Source organism: Pimephales promelas, chromosome 15 (genome assembly GCF_988280905.1).
Source record: "Pimephales promelas chromosome 15, fPimPro1.hap1.1, whole genome shotgun sequence".
Taxonomy (NCBI): Eukaryota; Metazoa; Chordata; class Actinopteri; order Cypriniformes; family Leuciscidae; genus Pimephales; species Pimephales promelas.
Genome location: NC_142783.1, coordinates 25,700,773 through 25,724,244, shown reverse-complemented (window position 1 = coordinate 25,724,244; position 23,472 = coordinate 25,700,773). Strand labels below are relative to the sequence as shown.

Below are 23,472 nucleotides of genomic sequence, written 5' to 3'. Positions count from 1 at the left end.
AACCCATTCAAAAAGTTCAAAACGTTAAATCATTTTCATTGCATAAAATACCAGTGGATGTACAAGAATGATAAGATAAGACAGGGTGAAAAAAAGACATACACATTAAGAGGGGCCTGAGACAAAATGCAAGTTTCAAAACTGTGTGCCATATGTGCATTATAGCTTAAAGCTGGGTTTTGGGATTGATGGAAAATTGCTAGGCAAAAATGCTATGTGAAGAAAAAGAGAGATAATATGACTTGTTTGTGGATTCTGTGGCAATAAGCAAGATATATAACACAATGTATAAACATAAAAATGGATATGTTTTTTCCAAAAGTTCACAAAATCAAACAATCAGTTGATGTATTATGAGTTATAATAATTCCCCAAACGACTGTCTGGATCTGCTCTAGTAATCTTTCTGACAGATGCTCTTTAGCCTATAAAATGTTGATGTTATACACTACCATTCAAACGTTTGAGGTCAAGAGAAGTGAAGATAAAAAGATAAGATTTTATTCAGCAAAAGCGTATCAATCAATTGATCAAGTCACAGTAAAGACAATTTGATGTAATGGAAGATTTCTATTTCAAGCAAATAATATAATTTTCACCTTTCTTTTTATCAATGAATCATGGAAAAAGATGATTCACAGTTTCCACAAAGCTATTAAGTTTTCACCATTGATAATAATAAGAAATGTTTCTTGAGCAGCAAATCAGCATTAGTGATTTACGAAGGATCATGTGACACTGAAGACAATGCTGTAAATTCATCTTTGATCACAGGAATAATTGACATTTTAATAGAAAACAGTTCTTTTAAATTGTAATTATACTTCACATTATTACTGTTTTACTGTATTTTTGATGAACACTTTTATTTATTGGTTATTCCGAAATTTTAGGATGCTGAGTAGGACCTTAAATGGGGACAAACTCTACAGCATACACATCATTTTAGGAAAAACTATTTAACCAATAATATTGTTTTTAAGATACTGACAGGCTCTCAATCTAGGGCTATTTTCATTCATGAATACAAGCGAGAGATCAGACACTGAGCCGTAAAGTCAGTGACCTGTGCATGCACACACATTTAGCTCTCCCCAACCACTCCTTACCCCTCATTTCCCATTTTCCAAATCTGATCTTGATTTTTTCCCGAAGGTTCCCACTGAAGTTTGCCTACAAAGAGGCCCTACATGTTTATCTACCAGCACAGAGGGGCACTATGAGCTCAGAGCCCAAACACCAATGAGACCAGTTCACACAATGAGCGGCCTCTCAGGATTACCTCATGAACATTTAAGACTATATCCTACATATACAAAACCACCATCAAGCTACAATGACCAACCGAAATTCACATTAAAGCAATCTTGAACTGTTGGAAAGATGGTTAGAAAAAAGAATTCTTCCTATATTACATATCATATTATATTATAAATAAACCCTATTTTTAATTTTATATAATAAAGACTGTGTTGTGTTAAGAAATAAATCACATAACAAATACAGTATCACTCAAAACACTATTTAAATAGCATGAAATAACATTACCAAGTGAAAAGGTGGAGCACTACTTTTTTTAACGGGAAGTAGATGCTATACATTCATTTCACCCTAAACCCCATCTCAACATATCCCAATGTTAAATGCTTCTTTTGTAAATCAATTGATATATGCTATCACCATCATAATTATATTAATATTTATATTACCATGCATGTAACATTTTGATATTATTATAGATAATGCGCGCTGTCGAATTGAGCATAATAAGACAAATAACGCGCATTCAGCATTATATTGAACGTGCAACAAATCTTGCTCCATGCTTAATCTTTCCCCAAAGTAGTGAGAACGACAGACAATCTGCATTAATAGACACAGTTTTAGGTGATAATGGCCCACAACAGAAGCATTTCAGTAAGACAGTGTGATTTAACCAGTTAGCAGGAGACCTACACAATATAAAACAAAAAACGAAGTATTTTGAACACCATCGTTCAAGAGCAAGCGATATGCGAATCCTGCATAGAACTACAAGATTTGAGAAGTTGTCAGTAAAATAAAGGGAACACAGCAAAGGTTTAGGATTTTACTGCTGGTATTGTGGTAAAGATGAATTTTAACCACTGATTCTTCACATGCTCATCCTTGGGCAGTGTAAAAAAACTGCCTTTACCTTTACATTGTAGCACAGCATCTTTTCGACATGATGGATCCAGTATCCACAGGAATCAGCTGCAGTGTTTGAGGGGGTTCAAGTTTTCCCTGGTGTCTGCGCGCGCAATAAGCGGGTGGGGAATATGCTAATGTTGGCATCACAATGAAATGGCTTATGACTTGTTTGAGAAAAGATTCATTTCATTGACTCAGAGTTGACTCTTACTTTTAAAAGTCAATAACTTTCAGATTTAAAACTTTGCAGGATGTTTTCATTGACTTAGAGCTATGTTACACGCTACGTCCAAATAATCCATAATAGGGGCACTTAAAGACTTTAGTCTTAGCCTATTGTAAGCAATCAAAAATATCCTTCTGGATATGGAACAGGAACAAAATTAAAACAACCTGTAATGGATCCAAAAAAGCATTTATGCAACATATGGGAAAAAAATATATATATAACAAAATAAAGATCTGTTGGCAAGAGTAAGCGATGTATAGGGAGCAGGCTGTTAAATGATTATATCCCCCTCTCAAAAATGTGCAATAAATGTGTGGTGCATATTTCACCCTGGGATCAGGTTAATGAATATTAATGTCAAAAGGAACCACAACAGAGTTGTCTTACTGATTAAAAATGGGTTGATATAGAGGGCTGTTGTAAGCATGATTAGAGGATCTTAAAAAGAAAACTGGAAGTATTTGAAACACAAGAGAATTGTTGTTTGTATGTATGCTTAGAACGCAAGATCTACATCATTCTTTAAAGCCAAAGACAACCAAAATGCAGCTAATGAAAAAGGCCATGATTAATATAGAAAATGTAAAACAACTAATGGTTACAACCAACCCGTACAAAGAGGTATTAGATAACTTTTTAAATGCAGTGTTTAAAAAGGGCCAAAACGCTTCCCACCAATGCCTATGCCTCCAATCAGCAAGACAAACATGAAACCTAACCTGACTACAAATGGTCACAAAGGGTCACATCAACCAAACCGCTTAGAACAATCTATTTCCCTTTTACTATACCCCAGGTAATCTTACAAGAACGAGGGAAATTCCTATTTTATGCCTACTTTAATAGCCTGAGCATAAATTGGGGGCAATTTAGTCATATCGGAAAAGGGAAAGCAGATTTTGACTAGTAACTCTCTTAATACGCTCTGACAAAATGAATGAGATGTGTAGGTCTCGAGGACGGCTTGACCCAGGGCAGGATTATTGACATTGGCAGGGTCCAAAATATTCCCTGCGTTTGCATTAACAGATATTTTTACTGTAATCAAAAGGCATCAATCACGAATCGCCAACCACAGGAACAGTTCCTCTACAGAGATTTGGCATGTTTACCCCACTACCGTTTCCCCCTGCTTTTGTTTATGTTTCCACGACACAGGGATGTAATATGACTTAATATATGCCATTAAATAAGTCGAGCCCTATATTGCCAAAGGGACTGAAGTGTTTGGCGGTGAGAGTTTAAGATCGCATCAATGAACTCTAAGTTTCTCTATGGCTGTGCTGGACTGGACGAAATGAGGTTTCTGTGGGTTCGAATGGCTGTGCCTGCTGCTGACCGCTGGCTGACCAAGTGCTCTTTGAACAGCAGTAAATCAATGAGCAGCATTCACAAGGAAAGCCACCAGTGACTTCTGGAGAAGGAAGCTAGATTTGAAAACCTGAAGTTGTTTGAAGGGTCATCTAAAGAAGAAACCGCAAACCAGATCTGACACCCAAGTCAGTGACGCCACGGTGTTACGGAAAACAGAAGACCACCAATTCTACAATCAGCTAGTTAAAAAAAAAAAAAGCCTGCAAAACTGCAATGACAGCATCTTAGTATTTACTGAAGGAAACATAGGAATATCCAAACAATAAATCCGTTTAATCTAACATAAATAATAATAATAATAGTAAATAAAACGTTCCGTAAGTGCCTGCATGATAAAAAAACAAACACTTCCAAGAATCTCTTTGGCAGATTTTAGTTGATCACAGTCTGATATACTACATCCTCCTCAGCAATGAAGAGCAACACAAGCAGCTATTTCTTCAGACAGGGGCATCTGTGAACCAAATGGCAGAACATGATGAGGGATGGATCATTGAGATGAACAAGACAATGTGCCGAGGAAAGAAAAGCCCAGTATATTTGATACCGCCGCGCTTAAGACAGCCATTGATGGTAATCAAGAATGTCACTCAAAGAGCGGGATTGGGGAAATGAAATTGAACTTTTAATTGTGTCCCTGCTTTCATCTGTGCTGCCTTGGCAAACGCCTGCCGCTTGTCATCTCTTGGCACATTTGAATCCGTTGCTGAGTTTGGACTTTTAATCATCCAGCTCGTGATTGCGTGACATGATATGAACAGCAATGGATGTCATCGTCTTTTGTGTGAGCCAGAGATCAGCTGTCCGTCACTGAATCCTTTAAGACTATGATTCCGGTAAAAGTATTCCATGTGTTCACAATAGACAAGCAACTGTTTGATACTTCAGATTGTAAAAAATATTAAAGTGGTGGTTTACTGCTTTTTTTCTTTGCATGATTGTGTTTATGGGGTGCAATATAACATGTATTCATGTTTTTTCTTTTTAAAAAGCCTTATTTTTCATAAATTTCACCTTTATTGTAAGTCGCGTTTTCCTCTGACATTTGAACGACCGGTTTACATCCTGATTCTATGAAACCACTCCATCAGAAACAGGCAATGGGCTCAGATTGGTTAGTTTGGGCCGGTGTGTTGTGATTGGCTAAACTGTAGTGCACGTTTTCCGGAAACTTCACGCCCATTACCTTTACGGGCGAAAGTTGCATATGTGTTCCTGTCAAATGTACATAATGGTGTCGATACTGCAGTATCAGTGTGAGTCAGAATCAGACCCAGAAAGCGGCGATGAAGAGAGTCAAGCAGAACCTCCCTAAAAACGGCTCTTACAAAATGTTTCTGAATGGTAATTTGCCTATATTTTTTTTTTCAACTTAAAACACGTTTGTTTTAAACAATAGCATCGAACTAACTGGCTACTATATACACAAACAGCGTTGGCACTGGTTTACGTTCTTGATCAAATCGAAAAATAACGTCATAAAGTATATATACATGAAAAATACATTTACAACATTAGTACATGTACAAATTCAGGTCCAAAATGTTTGTATGAGTTTGTCGTAGACACGAAATTGCATAACTAAGTGGCTTTAAGCCAGCGTTTGATAAAACTAAAACATTTCATGTAAAATTATAGATGCAAATACAGATGAATTATACAAATTATAGATGAAAAAAGTGAAATTGCAATCAACTACCCCTTTAATCTATCCCACAGTTTCACAGACAAGGCTTAAGCCTAGTCCCAGACTAAATGCATGTTCAAGCTGTTTCAACTGAAAGCAACTTGCACTAACATATCTTAAAACATTGTCTTTTCTCAAGATGCGCACCAGCAATATTTTTTTTCTAAGGCGTGTTTATAAAGCTATTTAAATATCCTAATTGAACTAAGGCATAATAGTGGCTTAATCTAAACCCGGTCTGTAAAACCTGGCCTTTCCTGGACTAGCTAAGAGATCGTTTCAGTTTGCTGAAAATTTCAGATGAGCTTCAAGAAGTTTTGTTCTGGCAGATCTACTGATTTGATTATGGCAATTTCTGTTTATCGAGTGGCAAACAGACCACAATATGACATACTAAGAAGTGGAAGGTCCCTTGTTTGTCTGGTCAGCTAGTGACCAGTGTTCATCTAGACTTTCCTATCCATCAAGCAAGCCAGTAGAAGTGCTGTTTTTGGAGATCCCAGCCATCTCCATGTGGTTTATCTTATTACAGGTGTGGGCTTGGTAATGTCTTTCCCACGTAGCAAGCTCAATAAAAATGTCCATGCTGCTTTATGGATGATCATGCCGGACTGTCATATACTGGTTCAGGCAGAGGAGGGAGACACAACTTGGCTCGTTCGTCAGTCCCGAATGCATTCCACCTTACTGTGGGCTCTGTGTAAAAATTCCAGGAGGAGCATCCTGCACTCTGACAGACACTACAAACCAGCATATCAGTCAGAACAGTCTTTAAGAGTAGTCAGTACAGTAACTGAAAATAAACTGGTTTTAGAAAGGCTTCCAATGTACCATAAAATTCTGTTTAATGATTTAAAACAATTTAAATTGAGCTTTATCGATATCTAAGGCCGGGTGAATTTAACCAAAAAAATAAATAAATAAATAAATCATGTATACAAAGACCTGAAGCATCAATGAAATTTTGTGAGAAAAATAAACATACCGCACTGTAGTGCTATTGATAATAAATAATTATAATAAAATATAATAATAAAATAATTAATTATATTAATACAATTTAATTTAGAATAAATTAAACAAAAGATTTAGCATGCAGAAATAATCTATTGATTACAATTATAATTTAATATTATTAATAATAATCTCTTAAAGAGTAAATTAAAAAAAATGTATTCAAAAGATGCAGAGTAAGCAAAGAATGATAAATAATTATTCCTCTAAATAACTAAAGTCACTTAATTATCTGCTGCCATCTACTGACTCATAACAGTGGTGATGATACTATGGTGAGTCAGAGGAGAGAAAACATAATCTGTGATGTCACTCTATGCACTGTTTACACTATGACATTTATGTAAACCCAAAAAGTTAATACAGGCTTAAATGTTAGGTCATGAAAAGAAAACAACATTTTGACCATTGGCACACACAGCGTGCGATTTGAGAAAAAAAACTGAGGGGGGGATGTTTTGAAACATTTTTATTCATAAAAATCATCCATAAATAATCAATAATTTTTTTTATGATTTTTAAAGATCAATAAAAAATCATGAGAACATGAACTTCATCACTGCATTTGCAGGAATTGTAAAATATTTTTTCTTATTAACTCATGAAGTAGCCTAATGCAATATTTTTACTCTAATAGCTATCTTTCCCCACACATATGAACTGTGACCATGCACAACAACAAAAAAAACATGCTATTAATAAATGAAGGAAATATATCAGCCTTAGCAGAACACGGATTGATTGCAAAGTTAAACCATCACAGTATAATTATCTGTGGCAGTCAATTCGCCTCATTCGCACGTCTACCGCGCTAAACGCCTCAATTGCACCGCAGGACACCTAGACGCACGTAAACACGTCTTTACATTGTCTTGACATTGATATCACTCGCGTCAGACGCTCGAGAGTGAGCGAGTAATCAAAAAACCTTTGCTTTAGCTTCAATTGAGTGTAACACCGTATGTGTAACTTCAGCCATTCTCAGTGGTGTAACTGGGACACTAACTCTGCTTGTCATCATAGAAACAGAAAAATAAGATTGTGATGTTTATTCCCGCTTCAGTAATATGCTGAATATTCTGCCGTCCTTTCGACACACAGCTCCACTGCCCAGCGGACCTGTAACCGTCTCGCAAGTGTTGATAGGCTATTAGGTGTAACCAATCAGCGGCGTGGACTGGACATTGAGTTGATGGTGATTACAGAGAGGAGCAATAGTAGAGCCAGCCAAAGTAGCGGATTTTAAAATAAAATTGACTTTAATCACATGGACCCGTGATTAGTTTTGTGATCTGTCTCACCACTAGTGTAGTAGCACTGATCACTTTGAGGGGGGGGGGGGGGGGGGGGGGGGGATAAATGTATCAACACCGGAGATACAAATAATTAAGCAGAGGCAGGGATGATACATTGACCAGAAAGGGGGAAATCCCACACACCGCACCAGCAAATCGCACCCTGGGCACACAGATATTTGTAATATAGTCCACATTTGTATAGGCTTGCATTCATCAGAGTCAACCAATAAAAAAAACAAACTACTTTGAAGTCCATGAACAACCCACATAATTGGAACAGAGGTTATGTCAACCAGTTGCATGACTTTTGCCTCATGCACGATCACTTCTACATCTTGCTTGGACTGCATATTTGATTTTATGCTCCTGACAGTAATGCTAGCTGAAATGACCAAATCTAGATCATTAGAAAGTGGTGTCCACATACTTTTTTGTTTCTCTTTATTTACTAGCTTTTATATTTTGAAGCTATATTAGTTTATATAGCCTATTTAAATTTCTTAACATGTAACTGGTTTAATTAAATGTTTTATATATATATATTTTTTTTTTAAAGTACGTGTTTTTACACATATAATTAAATACATATTTTGAAAGTTATTAAGATTAATTAATAAGAAAAAAAGTAGATCGGATCATGAGCTGCCTAAAGATTCCCATCCCTACTGTACAATGATTTGTTGCTTCTCTTTGTCGACTAATACAGAAGGTAAAGAACTTTTTTTTTTTTTAAATCGCATATTAAATCGCAATCGCAATATTGTTTAAATGTTGGAGATAGATAATATTGGAGATGTCCCACCTTCAATCATATCAAAGGTTTCCGGAGGCATACAGTGTCCAGCATGGCTCACAGCCCAAACTGGATATCTCTGGAGGAACGTCTGATACAATGTCCGCATGTATGTCTTGTAGAAGCCCACCACACCTGGGTTACCTGTGGAAAGGTCAAAATGTAATTAGGCCAAATATTTGAATTTCTCACTTGTTTCTCTTTCTTCACTATTTCTCACACACAATTTAAGGATGGTTAGACAATGCATTCATTATTGTATTCTAATGCAAATATAAAATCATTTTAATTATTTGTTGCCCCATTTTCCTCCTAAAAATGAGAAAATGTCCATCAGTCTAAAACAACTGTATCAGGTTTTAGAACATTATTTTCCTAAATCCTGGTTTAGACAAGAGCAGGGTTCTGTTCAAGGCTGACGTTTGCTGACGTAGCTGTGCTGGTCTTCACAGATGAGGTTAACTGCGAGTGAGGGGAGATAAGGAGATAAATGGCATCTCTGATACCCAGCTGCCTCCAGTGCAGAACAATGGGCACTCTGTGTGGTCACGGGGGAATTCGCTCTCTCGCTCAAAAGAGTATCGACGGCCCACAGCCTCACAGGCTGATTAATTTACCATGATGTTGTGTGAGGTGAGATCCAAAAACATATCAAACTAATGTTTGAAAAATAATAATGCTTGTATTTTCACAGTGTTATAGAATCACCCATTATTGGAGATACGCACATTTTGGGACTATTGCGAATTATGTAAATTAACAAAACTTTTCTTTTCTAATTCATATTAACATGCAAAACACAATACCAATAAGTAAAGTGAAGTCCTAAATGTTCCCATACACTATATGAATAATTAATATCATCCATACTGGTACTATATGAACATACATACTATATACATAAATGAAATTATTCAGAAAACAACAACAACAGATTTTTCAGTCTGTTCGGTATTGTTTATGTGAATGTGTTATTGCTATATCTATATCTCCTAGTGTTTTCTCTTTGTTTAGTAGCCAAAATACAAAATACTTTTGTAGTCAATAGTATTTTTGAGTCATCTCTGTTTGTTTGTTTGTTTGTTTGTGTCTAACATGTAACAATATATAATTTGCATTTGTTATATGCATGTAAAATATGTTAAAAAATTACACGCGTTTTATGTTTTTTTTAATCATATTTGATAAATCTAGCTCATACTATTTTAAGGCAAATAGAGCTCACAATCGAGGAGTAAAAACCACCTCAATTTTATTCAGAGGCCCAAACATAACAAAAATATACAATTTGGTGCAGATGTTGGCACTTATTTAGTTATTTATACGGATTAATATGCATATTACTTTTACTTTTATGATCAAATTAGTATTAATTGTAGACTTGGTGTCAATTGGGTGGCAGAACAAATAATGCAATGTAATACAAATACAATGATGATTAAAAGATGTCCAAATAAACATTCCTCAAAAGCCTGTTGTATCGTAAACCTAAGTTGTCTCGGTGCAGTAAATGGTCATCTTGAAATAATTTACTTTATAAAATCATTAAATATTTCATAGCAAAAAGATGCGTACCATGACCTGAAGAAGGATTGTGACTTGTATGAACTATCAATCAGAGGCATGTAGTAGATGCAACGTACAGCAGATTTTTCAGCAAAGTTGATCATGTTGATAATTTAGAGGCTTTAGAAATTAATGTATTAAATATGATACAGTAGGCTTTCTATGGTTAAAGCAGGGCTGGTGAAGCAAAGCTCTCCACCATCCCAGCCCTCACAGCAGGGGCAGTGTACGCTGAGATACGGTGCACAGATATGAGCGGTAAGGGCCAACACCAGCCCTTGTGAGCTCTTTTCAAACTGATTAAATCCATTTGTATGTTTTTATTCATGCTGAGCATTCCTAAATCTCTTTCAGATGGGACTTGACATGCTCAAAGTCCGAACTTCTTCAAGACATTGTTATTAGAAATGGCAGGTTTTTCCCAACCAGTCACCACAATAAAGTCACAGGCTCTCTTGCTCTATAAAAGCAGATGGAATCAAAGAATGCACTGTCACACATGGGCCCACGGATAGATTTCATCTATAAGGGCAGGGGAGGTGGAAGAGGAGACAAGTGCTCCACAGCTTTAAACACCGCTCTACCCTTGATCTGGCTGATCAATAATTACACTTCTTTCAATTTTTTCTGTCCATGCTAAAGGTGAAAATGCTGTAATACAAAATGCAGTAAAAATACAAAACTAAACACAACCCACAGCCAATCAGAAGATATTTGATGTTGAATTTTCAACAACGCAATTCTGGACCAATGAGATTTCACTGTGTAAAGGATTACTCAGCTCAACGTGACAGACAGAGAAAACAAAGATTGTCTTGTCTCTTGACATGACACAGCTGAGAGATACAGAACTCATTGATCTGGCTTCATGTCGATCCGAACCCGGATGACTTTCTTTCTTCCATACAATGAAAGTGGATGGGGGCCAGGAGCTGTAAAGCTCCACAAACAATGAAAAAAATACCATCAAACATAATAAAAGAAGTCTGTATAACTTTTTGCCATATTTGAACAGACTGAAATTTTAATTTTAGCATTAAATTAGGGATGCACCAGTATTAAAATTCAGGCTGATACCGATACTTTCATGTTCAAATTCTTTACTATTTTGATCTAAATAAATTCAAAATAAAATACTTAAAACTTAAAGTCAAACATTTCAATTGTTACAAGTAGATTTAGGCATCATTACAATGTACAGTATTAAAAAAGGAGATTCATTTTGAGATTTGCTTAAGATTACATTTAACAGTGTTATGAAATTAAAAAATGAACTTGAAAGAATGAGAACCACGGTTCTCTCTAAAAGTACTGCATAATATCTGGCGCAATATCTTACCCTTGGTGACGTCAGATCCAATGGGGGCACTACGCGAGGATCCAGCCTCTTAGCTCCCTTAAAGGGATACTCCACTTTTTTTGGAAACAGGCTCATTTTACCACTCCCCCAGAGTTAAACAGTTGAGTTTTCAAATCCATTCAGCCTATTTTTTTTTTTTTTTGATATTTAGAAGACATTGACTTCCATAGGAGGAAAAAAATATACTATGGAAGTCAATGAGTCCAGAAACTGTCTGGTTACTGATATTCTTCTAAATATTAAAAAAATCGGCTGAATACATTCAAAAACGGTAAAACCCAACTGTTTAACTCTAGGGGAGTGGTAAAATGAGCCTATTTCCAAAAAAAGTGGAGTATCCCTTTAAGGAAGTAATCGTTCTTCCCCAATGACAGGCCAGTCGCTGGTTTAGCAAACGCTGCTATGGCCGCCACATAAACCTTGAGCCTGGATGGGGTTCTGCCCTTATACAGTAGCTCTTAAAAGAAGGAGAGAACTTCCGTAACCCCACAATCTAGGGGTGAAAAGCCTCAAGCTTTGCACCAGCCAGAAAACACAGACCATTTTGAGAAATAGAGTCGTCTAGTAGATGGGACTCCAGCCCTCGTGAACGTTTTTAACACTCCCTCTGGGAGGTTAGCAGGTACCCGTTGATGGCCCATGCATGTAGGGACCACAGCCTCGGACGAGGATACCAAATCGAGCCCTTGGTTTGAGAGAAAAGGTCTTTCCTCATTGGTATTGGCCATGGGGCAGTGCTTGTCAGCTGCATCAGAACTGAGAACCAAGTCTGGTTACTACAGTAGTACTTAAGGCACAGTCTTAAATACTTAATGGCTATGTTTATGCAACTGGCCCCAGGTTAAGACATGGTGTTAATTGAATAGATTAAAATGTGACACTAAACATACCTACTAATGATCTCTTATTTGTGTGTATATTACACCAAGGAAGTAGAAGGTCTCCTCCCCTTTGAAACTGTGTCTGTTCCGTCCCGGTGTTAAAACTATGACAGCCTCTCTATTTGGACATCACAGAGCTAATAGTAAGGCCAAACTAAAAGCTTTGCCTCTGTGTGGGGAGAAAGAATTCAAAGGAGGCATTCCTACCAGAAAAAGACGACAGAAGCATGAGCTATCCTCTCTTCTCCCACACGTTATCATTTCCCCCTCTCACAGAGTTCATAAATTCAGGGCTGCTCACCAGGACGTTAAACAGATACCCTGCCTGCTGTCTCTGACCCCAAGGCTGCCTGGACTACCACACCACTGACGTAGCCTTGCAGGTGCAGGACACGTTCTCACTTTGTCTCTTCCTCTGACACACATCCCACTTGCTTAACCAACCATACCAATTCAAAATAATCAATGCATAAACACCAGCAGTGATGTAGGACCCTATGGATATCAAAAAAATACAATAATCAAGTTAAATTTGTCACTCAAATAAAGAGTCTCATTCTGGATTAGTATCATTGAGACTATTTTAGTAATGTTTTTTATCTTAATTATTAGTTTTTGTTATCTAAATAGTTTTATTAATTGTTATTTCTGTTTATTTTACATCAAGCTAAATATTTTTTTAATATTTTATTTCAGTTAAAGTTTATTTTAAGTATTTTATGTTTTAGTTTGAACTAATCCTGAATTAAACTGAACACTTTAGTTTATTCTTTCATAAAAAAAAAATTGTGCACTATTTAGTAGCATTAAAGCGCCAACAAAACAGGAATCAAGTCAAACAGGTTAAAGCGACCTGACGTAAGGAAGGCATTAGCAAGTGCTGGAATTCGTTCATGCAGACAGTGTGTGAAGTTATCTTTAACTTATTAGGTCCAACATGCCATAAAGCTGATCCAGTCTGCAGAGGGAGAGGAACAAGTGAAAATGCTTATTGACTCTGGCAAACATGCAGACACAAGGGTGACTATAGCCAGATCTCCTTACAGATTGCTCTCTGAGGGTTGTTTCAATCTATTCAAGAGGAATTGTAATCCAGGATAAAAGGCAGTAGGGGATTTGTCAACCTCAGGAGGTGAAAAAGCTTAGATGGATGAAGAACAATTTATGAATCAATATAGAATAACGCAACAGGTATTTTTAATATAATAGTCTATTTAAACTCAATTGGTAAATTCACCTTACTGTATTGTTGAAGGTTAAAAAAAAAAACCCTCAATGAAGATTATGGAAACTAGTGGGAAAAAAATCTAATCGTTATTAGCGCACTAATAATTGAATTTTAATAATTTAATTTAATCTCACTTACTAGCACTTGCAAAGACTGGCTATTTAGTGCAACAGCTGATGCTACCAAAAAAAAATTGTCTCGCATGTGAAAAGTCAGAGAAACTTCTGTTATAAATGGAAAATGAACACTACAAGGATCATCTGACACTGAAACTGGAGAAATGGCTGCTGAAAATGTAGCTTTGCCTTGACCGGAATAGATTGCATTTCAAAATATATTTAAATAGAAAACAGTTATTTTAAATTAAAATAATATTTCACAATATCCCTGTATTTTTGATCAAATAAATGCAGTCCTGGTGAGAGTGAGACTGCATTTATTTGATTCAGTAATCAAAATAATATTTAAATAATATTCACGCAGCTGTCTAATATTGTGTTGTTCTACTTTTGAGAAACTAACCTAAAAGCACATAAAAACTAAACAAACTGTGGGTCATTTTACTGTACATGTCAGTCCTACAATCTCATAGTACCTAAATGGGCTGTTAATGCCTACAAGTTGCAATGTGGTCTTTTGCTATAGAGTTAAAGGACTCGCGAGACCATAGGGGAGGTAAAAGGTCAGTGCTAGACCGGCAATCAAATACAACCTCCGGGTAACATTCCTAAAAGCATTATGCCTGAAATCCAAGAAATGCATGAAAAAGCAAAAATAATAACCTCCCTTGGCAAGCCCATCGTAACTCCTGATCCACCTGCTCAGCAAATACTAGCAAGAGAATCATAATTGCAGAACGTTCATATTGTTTTATATAGCTGCAACGTGGTCAGCAATGTGGAGTGGGCTTGTTCCTTGCATGAGCCATGAAAAATTTACATAAATATTTGTTTCCATTTCCAAAAAGAGAGTGAAACCCCTTGGAAACATTTGGTGATAAAAAAGACCATGTTATTAGGAAAATAAGTTAAATAAGTTGATTAAAGTGAACACAATGTTCCTCAACCTCAAGTGGAAACCAGCAAACTGTCTAAATATGGCAAAGGAAAGGGGAATCTTTGCAAGATTATTATGAATTATCAAACAATGTGATCCTGTGGGCTATTGGATGCAGCTGGTGAGACAAGCAGGGTGCTTTGCACAGCAGGTTCCTATAAATCAAAACCGTCTGGATAGCTATCCCTGACCCCCTGAACATCTATGTGCTTTAAATAGGACTCATCATATTCATAAGTAACTATTCTTCTTTTAAAATGATAAAGGGCTTAACAATTTTCTTTTACAATATAATACTGTATAAAAATCCTTCCTTGTATTTATACATCATTTAACCTTTGTTAAGGTTAGACAAGATCACCATTGAGTTGAAAACATGACAATTTTCTATAGATGCTGGAACATTTAGATAAAAACACTTTGATAAAGACAAAATATATGTGGATCACATTTGAAGAAAGCTCTCGAAAAGAAAGATTTAAAGTAGACAGTAAACAACACAAACAATTGATGAACTTCGACTGACCATTCAACAGGTTAATTGACTATTTTCAGTGACCAAGTTATTAGTTCTTCCATTGTAAAGCTTTCAAAAGAGGAAACATCATGAGACACTTCATGCTCGGCAGGGGACATACAAAATCAGCAATAACACAGCAAACCTGCTGCCATCCAGTGGTTTAGTCAGTTAACACTGTTAGTGTATATATGAACTGAGATGATTTGGCATTTATGTCACACACAAATGTCAATGTGCCTGTCTCTAAGTGGAACTTGATCTTTTAAGGAGATATCTGCCTCAAAATAAGACATTAAACAACTAGCATTTTAAAAAATATGACTTACAACAGAGAAAAATCATTAATAAATCAAGATCTTTCAAAACATTCACTCAGGGACGTCTGATAGGTAGAATGCTTTGTTATACCACCACACAATAAAAAGTTTACATTTTGTATCATGTAAGCTAGGGTGATAAGAATATATAGTGTTCAAATCTTAAATCTACTAAATCTTAAATAAAATATGGTTTGTATTTATATCCTTTAGTTTGCTCAGTCAGTGTGCTTGTCTCAATAATACAACACAGTCCGAGTCCATTAAAACGGTAGCACCTGTGCCGGCCCTGGCAGATATAAGAGCTAAGGGAGCCTCTGGCCAGACTGCAGATTATTGCGGTTATCTCTGGAGAAAAGGGCACAGGTTCTACAATAACAGTGCCGGCGTACTCTTTCCTATAAAGAGTCTATTGAGCACAATGCTCAGTGACATTCAGAGCCTGGTGAAAAGCAGCCCTCTTTAAGGTCATCAGCTTGACCGTGCTCTCTCTCTCTCCAAGACATCTGCAGTTGGGGGTCTCTCTTTTTTTTAAATAGTTTACGTCAGGAATTAAAAAGGTGATATATGTACGACACGCTACCATTTAAAAGTTCAGTGTCAGTAAGGTCTCTTTGTTTGCTTTGGATGAAGGAAATGAATAATTTTATTCAGCAAGGATGTATTCAATTGTTTGCAATTGAGGATGCAAAAGGGACAGTAAAGGAATTGTTTCTGTAATGTCTGTAATGTTTTTCAAAGAATATTTTATGAAAAAATGTATCGCAGTTACAGTAGTTCCAAAAAAAATAATAAACAGCAATAATAAATAATAATTAGAAATGTTTCTTAGCAGCAAATCATAGCAGCATATTAGAATGATTTCTGAGAGATCACGTGACATACAAAACAGTTATTTTAAACTGTAAAAATATTTCTCACTATTGCTATTTTTACTGTTTTTATCAAATAAAGTGAGCCTAAGGGACATCTTTCAAAAACATTTTGAACTTTTGAAGAGTTTAACAGCAGTCTATTGTAAATTGTTCAAAAATGAGAACAATGAGTGAAATCACCTTTCTATTTCTAGAGATGGATAAACAACGAGGCATTGGGAGAGAAGGGATTGTAACTTTGAGATCTGGTGACATAACATGAGTCACTCCACCGACAGCTAAACTGGTTTGAGAAGACAACTATAGTGAACAGTGTAAGTGCGTCCAGTCATCAATCATGAACACATGACAACTGCCTGGACATGATGCCTTTCTGCAAAACTAAACTGTCTTTAAAACATTCTATAACTGTTATAATCACGAGAGATGACAGAGATGTAAAGTTTCAATAGATGGCACAGACAAGTAAAAGTTATATTATTGATTTTAGGGTTTCTTTTTTAATTAAATTGGAATTGACCCTAATTCTGTCGTCATTTACTCACCCTCATGCCAATGAAAACCTGTATGACTTTCTTCGTGGAACACAAAAGATGATATTTAGAATTATTTTATTGGTTGTTATTTCTGAGCCATTACAATGAATGGGACTGGAAATCACCATAAAAGAGGTGCATATGACTTGTGCACTTTATTCCAAGGCTTTTGAAATTTTATGATAGCTTTGTGAGTAACTGACTAAAAATTAAGTTAGAATTATTCACTGAAAGACATCTGTCCTTGCTCTCCTTGGCACAGAGCGTTCTTGATTCATTAAAATACGATTGAGTCAGATTGATTGTTCTTTAAAAAAAATATGTTGTCAATTGGCTCACAAATTCATGATTTATTCATGATTGAGATGTTACATCTCTCATAAATTGGCAAGGACAGCTAGGGCCCTTTTAAGTGAAAAGTGATCACTTTTTTGATGCAGTATTTTTTTCACGGTGCATGAAAGCTCCAATTTGATGGAAAAAAAGATACATTCTTCAAACTATCATCTTGTGTTTAACAGAAAAAAGAAAGTCATAGTGGTTCAGAACGACATGAGGGAGAGTAAATATCAAATGATGACAGAATTTACATGCTGGTGAATGATCTCTATAATTCTTGAAATTCAAAGAGCTTCAACCAAAGTATATGTAAATCTAGCCAAAAAAGTGAAAGTTGCATCTAAAGTGCCAGGTCTAACATAGTCTTTCTGACTAGGTGTAATAATCTGAACAGTATTTTTAATGCTTAACATCTGCTCCTGAGCTACACGGCTTTTCCATGAAGTCAATGCTCTAGAAGCTGCTGTCAGGGGAAGAGTGGTGGGCCATACAGCCATTTTCCACTGGGGTTTTCCTCTTGACCCAGGGCCAAGTGTGAAATAGGTAGATTCCCAACTGTGCTGAACTTGTGTTCTTCATATCCCCTGTATCTGTTGGGCTGTGTTATGTCCTATGCTTCAGGTATTGTAGCAGTGACACACTCACCCACCTGCGTACCAATCACTGCTACACAAGTTACATTAGTTGTGTTTATAAATTAAATGGCTGTTGGCCATATCACCCTGTAGCTCAAGGCTAAGCAGGGCTGAGCCTGGTTAGTACCTGGATGGGAGACCACCTGAGAAAACCTGGTTACTGCTAAAAGAGGTGTTAGTGAGGCCAGCAGGGGACACTACACTGTCAAAGAGCACCGTCCTTCGGATGAGACGTTAAACCGAGGCCCTGACTCTCTGTGGTCATTACAAATCCTAAGATGTCTTTCGAAAAAGAGTAGGGGTGTAACCCTGGCATCCTGACCAAATTTGCCCCTTGGCCTCTGTCCATCATGGCCTCCTAATCATCCACCTAGACTGCTTGGCTTCATCACTGTCTCATTTCCACCAGTAAGCTGGTGTGTGATGGGCATTCTGGCGCAATATGGCTGCCGTCACATCTACAGGTGCTGCACATCTGCTGCACATTGGTGGTGGTTGAGGAGATCCTCCCTTCCATGTGCGCTTTGAGTACCCAGAAAAGCACTATATAAATGTAACTAATTATTATTATTAAATACCTTGGCAACCAAAACTGACTACAGCTCGGTCTAAGATATGCATTTTGCCTCAAGACAGGTTTATTTGGTGCTTGGTCTTAATCAAGGAAGTGAAGTCATAGGCTTTGAGACTGAGAAAAAACTAAAGTCTTAAAGTTCATTCAAACATTTCCTGACATTCAAATTTTAACCATCAAAAACAATATAGCAACTGCAAAAGCAACCATAAACCAGAGAACCGAGCGTGTTCGGGCCCAAAACTTAGACGAGTGCCTCGGCATTGGCAACGTGTCAGGTCGAGTCTCAGGTAACTTAAAATAAATGTGTTTCTACCAAGTGAACCAGAGTAGACCCAAATTCTTTTAATATATCATGCCAACTTCCATTATTCGTTTGGGCACTAAACAATAGTTTTTTATTTTTATTTAAAACAAATACACATCATTAATTGCATGACAATGTTACGCCCCTTCATCTCTGTCAATCCGTGCTTCTTTTTGTAAATGATCAAACCCTACAGCATACTGGTGCTTGCTATAGTGGCACACGCTTCACATAAACTGCGAAGTGGTAGTCCCAGATCAGACTGGGTTAAAACAAAGTTGCTGTCAGGTCAGACTCAGGTCTAATTTTTTCAGGTGTGTCTCTGGTCAACTTCTTATTTGTTTTTAGTTTATTATACAGACATCAGGTTCAGTTAAGAAGTGATTCAGGCCAAATTGAGTCAGGTGCAGATTTTAGGACCCGAGAAAACCTCTACTCTCGATGTAATGGAATTGTATCACGTTCACGTATAATATAATATAATATAATATAATATAATATAATATAATATAATATAATATAATATAACATTTTGAAGGTGGAATATGTGTTATTTCATAAATAAGTGAAAATATTTACATTTTGAATATAACAAATTCTATATTTTAAAATACTTATTTTCATATTAAATATTGAAACATAACTTTAAATATAATTTAATATAATATATAATATTAATAATAAAATAATATAATTTAATAATGAATAATAACATAATATATATTAATAGATTAATTAATGTTTAAAATATGTTATATTTAGCCATTTGTTTTTGCCAAGTGGAAACTTAATGCATCCTACCTGGAATGACAAGGATGAGCATTTTAGGAGGCTTTGGCCCTTTGCTGACAGCATGCAGGTCTGTTGGTCCATACTTGAGCAGCTCAGTGATTACACCTCTACAGTAGACATACTCCACAGAGGGATCCTCTCCGGGCCCCTCGGATCCAGGACTTCGCATCACATCAACCGGACCAGCTCCACACAGTTCTGGGCCTAAGTTTAGAAACCAATGAACAATTATATAGACTATATATATACATCTTACTCAGATCATCCAACTACAACTTGATGTTTGAATGCAGTGCACACTGCACAGTAAAAGAAACTAAACAAAATAACAAAAAAAAGTATAATTAATGTTAAATCAGCGTTTGGTGATTATGAATTGTTGATTGTCTGGGACAGTGTTCCACAGCTTGTGATCATAATTTATGATCACAAGCTGTGGAACACTGCCCCAGACATTCAACAATCACTTGACTCAAATAACGATTTTATCACGTCATGTGGCCTTTAACACTTGTCCATCATTTTAATAAATGCTGACTTGCTTGAGTATACTTCAGCACAAGTGACATGTCACTGACAGCAGGTATGCAGCGGTTCTGCTCTCTGATGACATTCAACCTCTGACATCTAATGACTGAATGACAGCTTGCAACACACTGAACATTGGAGTCTAGAGTCTGTTATCTAGTTTAGTCCTCTGATCAGAACATTCAGTTCAGGTTCAATATAGAGAAACAGCAGGATAGGAAAGAATAAAATAGAATAGCCTACGGGTAATTTACATCCAGGCATCACTTACAGCTTTCGATTATATTAACACAAAGCTTGTCAATTTAGAACTCCTTAAATTAACTATAAATTAATTGTCTAGTATAAATTACTCACAAATAAATCTGCAGCTTATAATGCTCATTCATTAGATTTACCAATGACTTGTCTTACACGCAATTACAAAGCTTGTCCTATATGAATGACACATTGCATTTCTTACCAAAAGATGATATTCTTTTTAGTGTTTGAGAGCGGAGAAAGTTTGTAATTAGAGATGCAATGACATTTACCGGTAATCTTCCCAAAGCAAAGACCATTCAACCAAAGGAGCGAGTCGCTCTACTGTTTCTTCTTGATGTTTTGAAGTCGCGAACCAACATGAGCTTATCGCCACCTAATGTACTGTATGTACGGATCAATCTACACTACATTTATTTATTAGCTGGCGAGAAGAGGATTGATTTAACCTTCAAAGCAAAGATAGAGGGGTTGAGAATTTTCTTTATTTTTCTTTAATTTTGGCCACCGTAGTCCTTTTTACACCAAATACTTCATTCATTCATTCATTCGCCATTTCAGTCATATCCTACTCTTGGTGAGTCTATGGGCCATCTCTTGCCATACGTGAGAGACTGACTGACCATGAATTTTCTTGGCCATGATATTTTTTTCTGGGATAGGTCGCCAGTTCTTTCCCCAACCCTCCCCATTACATGAATTGGGATTCAAACGCATTCACACATAGGCTAGGCTACAGACAATTTAGCATCACCTATACCTACTGAATGTTTTGTATTAGCTTATGGGTGAAAGGAAGCACCCAGAGGAAACCCATGCAGACCCAGGGAGATAATGCAAACTCTACACAGAAAGGCCAACGGCTTAGCTGGGACTCGAACTTGTAAGGCAACACTGCAAGCCACATCACAGTTAATTCATGTAAAACTTTCTGTGGTGGTGGTGTTTGGCTGTTGTGTGCATGTTAGACATGCTGCTGCTGTTGCTGCACATATAAAATATTGGTAGCCTACATGAAGTATCATGAAGTACTATACAGGTGGCGCTGGGGAAGGTAGAGGTTTTCTGAAAGCACGCAGCAGACTACTAACACCAAACACTGCCAGAATTTGAATGTTGAGCTACAGCTCTTATGCAACAGCAACCAATCAGCTGCTCCATGTAGATAACGATGTGATCACTACCAAATGAGTTAAGGACCTATATCAGCCTGTCCCATCTAGATTTTCTTGACAGAACTTGGTATTTAAAGATATGGGTAAAATAGTGATAGAGTTTTCTCTGAGCAGGTTAAATGTTCCGCACCTTAACGTCTTAACCATTTCACCCAATTATTAAATAAAATGATATATTTATACATTAATATTCATATATTTATACATTATACATTATATTTAACATTAACTTGTGTGATATTGCATTGATTGTTGTTGATTTTTGATTTTTATCAAATTTTGATATCAGGTCCACATAGCACATTCCAACAGTTTGCATCATCGGCATACTCTGGAAAGTCCCCTTTGCCTTCATTTCGTCATCTCTCTCTCTCTGAGATAGTTTTTGTTCTAGAATTTTTATGCTGGGGACTAAAGAAAACAAAAGATAAGGCACAGAGAAAGATGCTTGATGGGAGACAGTATTCAGGGCTGGACAACTAAGAATGTTACAACTGAAATGCCCGCTACATTTTTATCCTGGATTTAATATGTCCTCGGCCCTGTGAATTCAAGCAATGGTGACAAAATCCCACTGTCATGACTTTATATGTCAAAAAAACTGACTTTGACCTCTCAGAGCTATCATGTTCAGTGTTCTAGATCACCCCCAGGTGAGGTCTCAAGCGGGGGTCATAATGGCCACACAGCAGTGCTCTACAAAAACTTTTAGCCTATACCTTTGGATATTAAATAGAATCTTTATCTTGTCACATGCTGTGATCTTTCATAAAGACGAATGCATATAATTAACTCACTGCCCTCTGTTGTATAGCTTAGGCCTACGTATAAATTGTCTCAGTGGCAACTGTTTTAAATATCAGTTTTACCCGTCATGAGTTTCACAGTGATATCTGGATATAATCCACTCTCGTACAGAAATATGTTGAATCTGATTTTCTGCCACGGTTGTAACGGCCAGTAAAATGTCAGCACTAAATCCAAGTAAAGCACAAAAGGCTCCAATACTGGCTCAGGCAGTAATCTCAGTATTCTTTCAACACACTATCACAAAATCACGAGTCAATCACTGAAAGAAAATGAACTGATTAGAACTGGTAAAAAACAATGTAGTAAGAGCCAAAACGGGAAAAAAGTTCCCCACACATTTTATTAGATCAAGATTAGTTTTAGGAAAGAGCATGCAATCTGACATTATAGGCTATGGTACCTGTGTTTTCTCATGTTGGACAGACACTGTGACATGGGCTTAGATGCAGATTTCTTATACAGAATCAGGTGTCCTATGAGTTTTAGCCTGAAAGTAAATCCACATGCAATCAGCAGCCAGATCCATGTTTGATTTATCTGGTCCAATACCAGTAAGTAATACATTGTCGCCTAGCAACATAATTTAAAAAGTATTCAGAGAATATCTGCAAAGTCATACTCTTTAATAAACTGTTACTTTGTCAAAAAGATACATTTTGGGATGACTAAAGTCAGTTTTAAATAATAAAAAATGTTTAGTCATAATAAATGTTTGCAGAGAAAATATAGTATAGTATAAAAAAGGTTGCCAGTTTAGATTTTTTATACTTTCGATGTGATGTACAGACACTGAAACATCTGCAAATAATGTGAATATAAATGAAAAAAAAAAATTATTTAAAAAAAATAATAAATACTTTTTAAAACAAAGTTATTTAATTTACTAACAAGTGAGCCAAAGCCAAACACACTTTAATGTAATCCATTACTTATATATGCATTCCTAGATATGAGAAGAATCTGTGGAAATGCTATAAAATAATTATAGAAATAAGCACAGTTAAAGGGATATTCCACTTTTTTTGGAAATAGTCTCATTTTACAACTCCCCCAGTTACTGGTCCCATTGACTTCCACTTTTTCTGGTTACTGGATCCGAAAATGGTAATACTCAACTGTTTACTCAACTCTGGGAGTTGTAAAAT

At 36.4% G+C, this 23,472-nt stretch overlaps 1 protein-coding gene across 3 annotated transcripts in view; it reads right to left on the bottom strand.

Annotated features, from left to right (window-relative positions):
• ldah (lipid droplet associated hydrolase) overlaps positions 1-20,694 on the bottom strand; it is a 43,936-nt gene extending 23,242 nt beyond the window's left edge. For 2 of the 3 annotated variants that reach the window (XM_039668937.2, XM_039668946.2), the window contains exons 1-3: positions 20,545-20,694; positions 19,563-19,757; positions 8,577-8,711 (exon numbers count right to left, since the gene is read on the bottom strand). In XM_039668937.2, the coding sequence (XP_039524871.2) occupies positions 8,577-8,711; positions 19,563-19,757; positions 20,545-20,641 (427 nt within the window). In that variant the 5' untranslated portion in view covers positions 20,642-20,694. The remainder of the gene's footprint in view (positions 1-8,576; positions 8,712-19,562; positions 19,758-20,544) is intronic. The other variant, XM_089120417.1, reaches the window with a different exon arrangement.
• Positions 20,695-23,472: the final 2,778 nt, after the last annotated feature.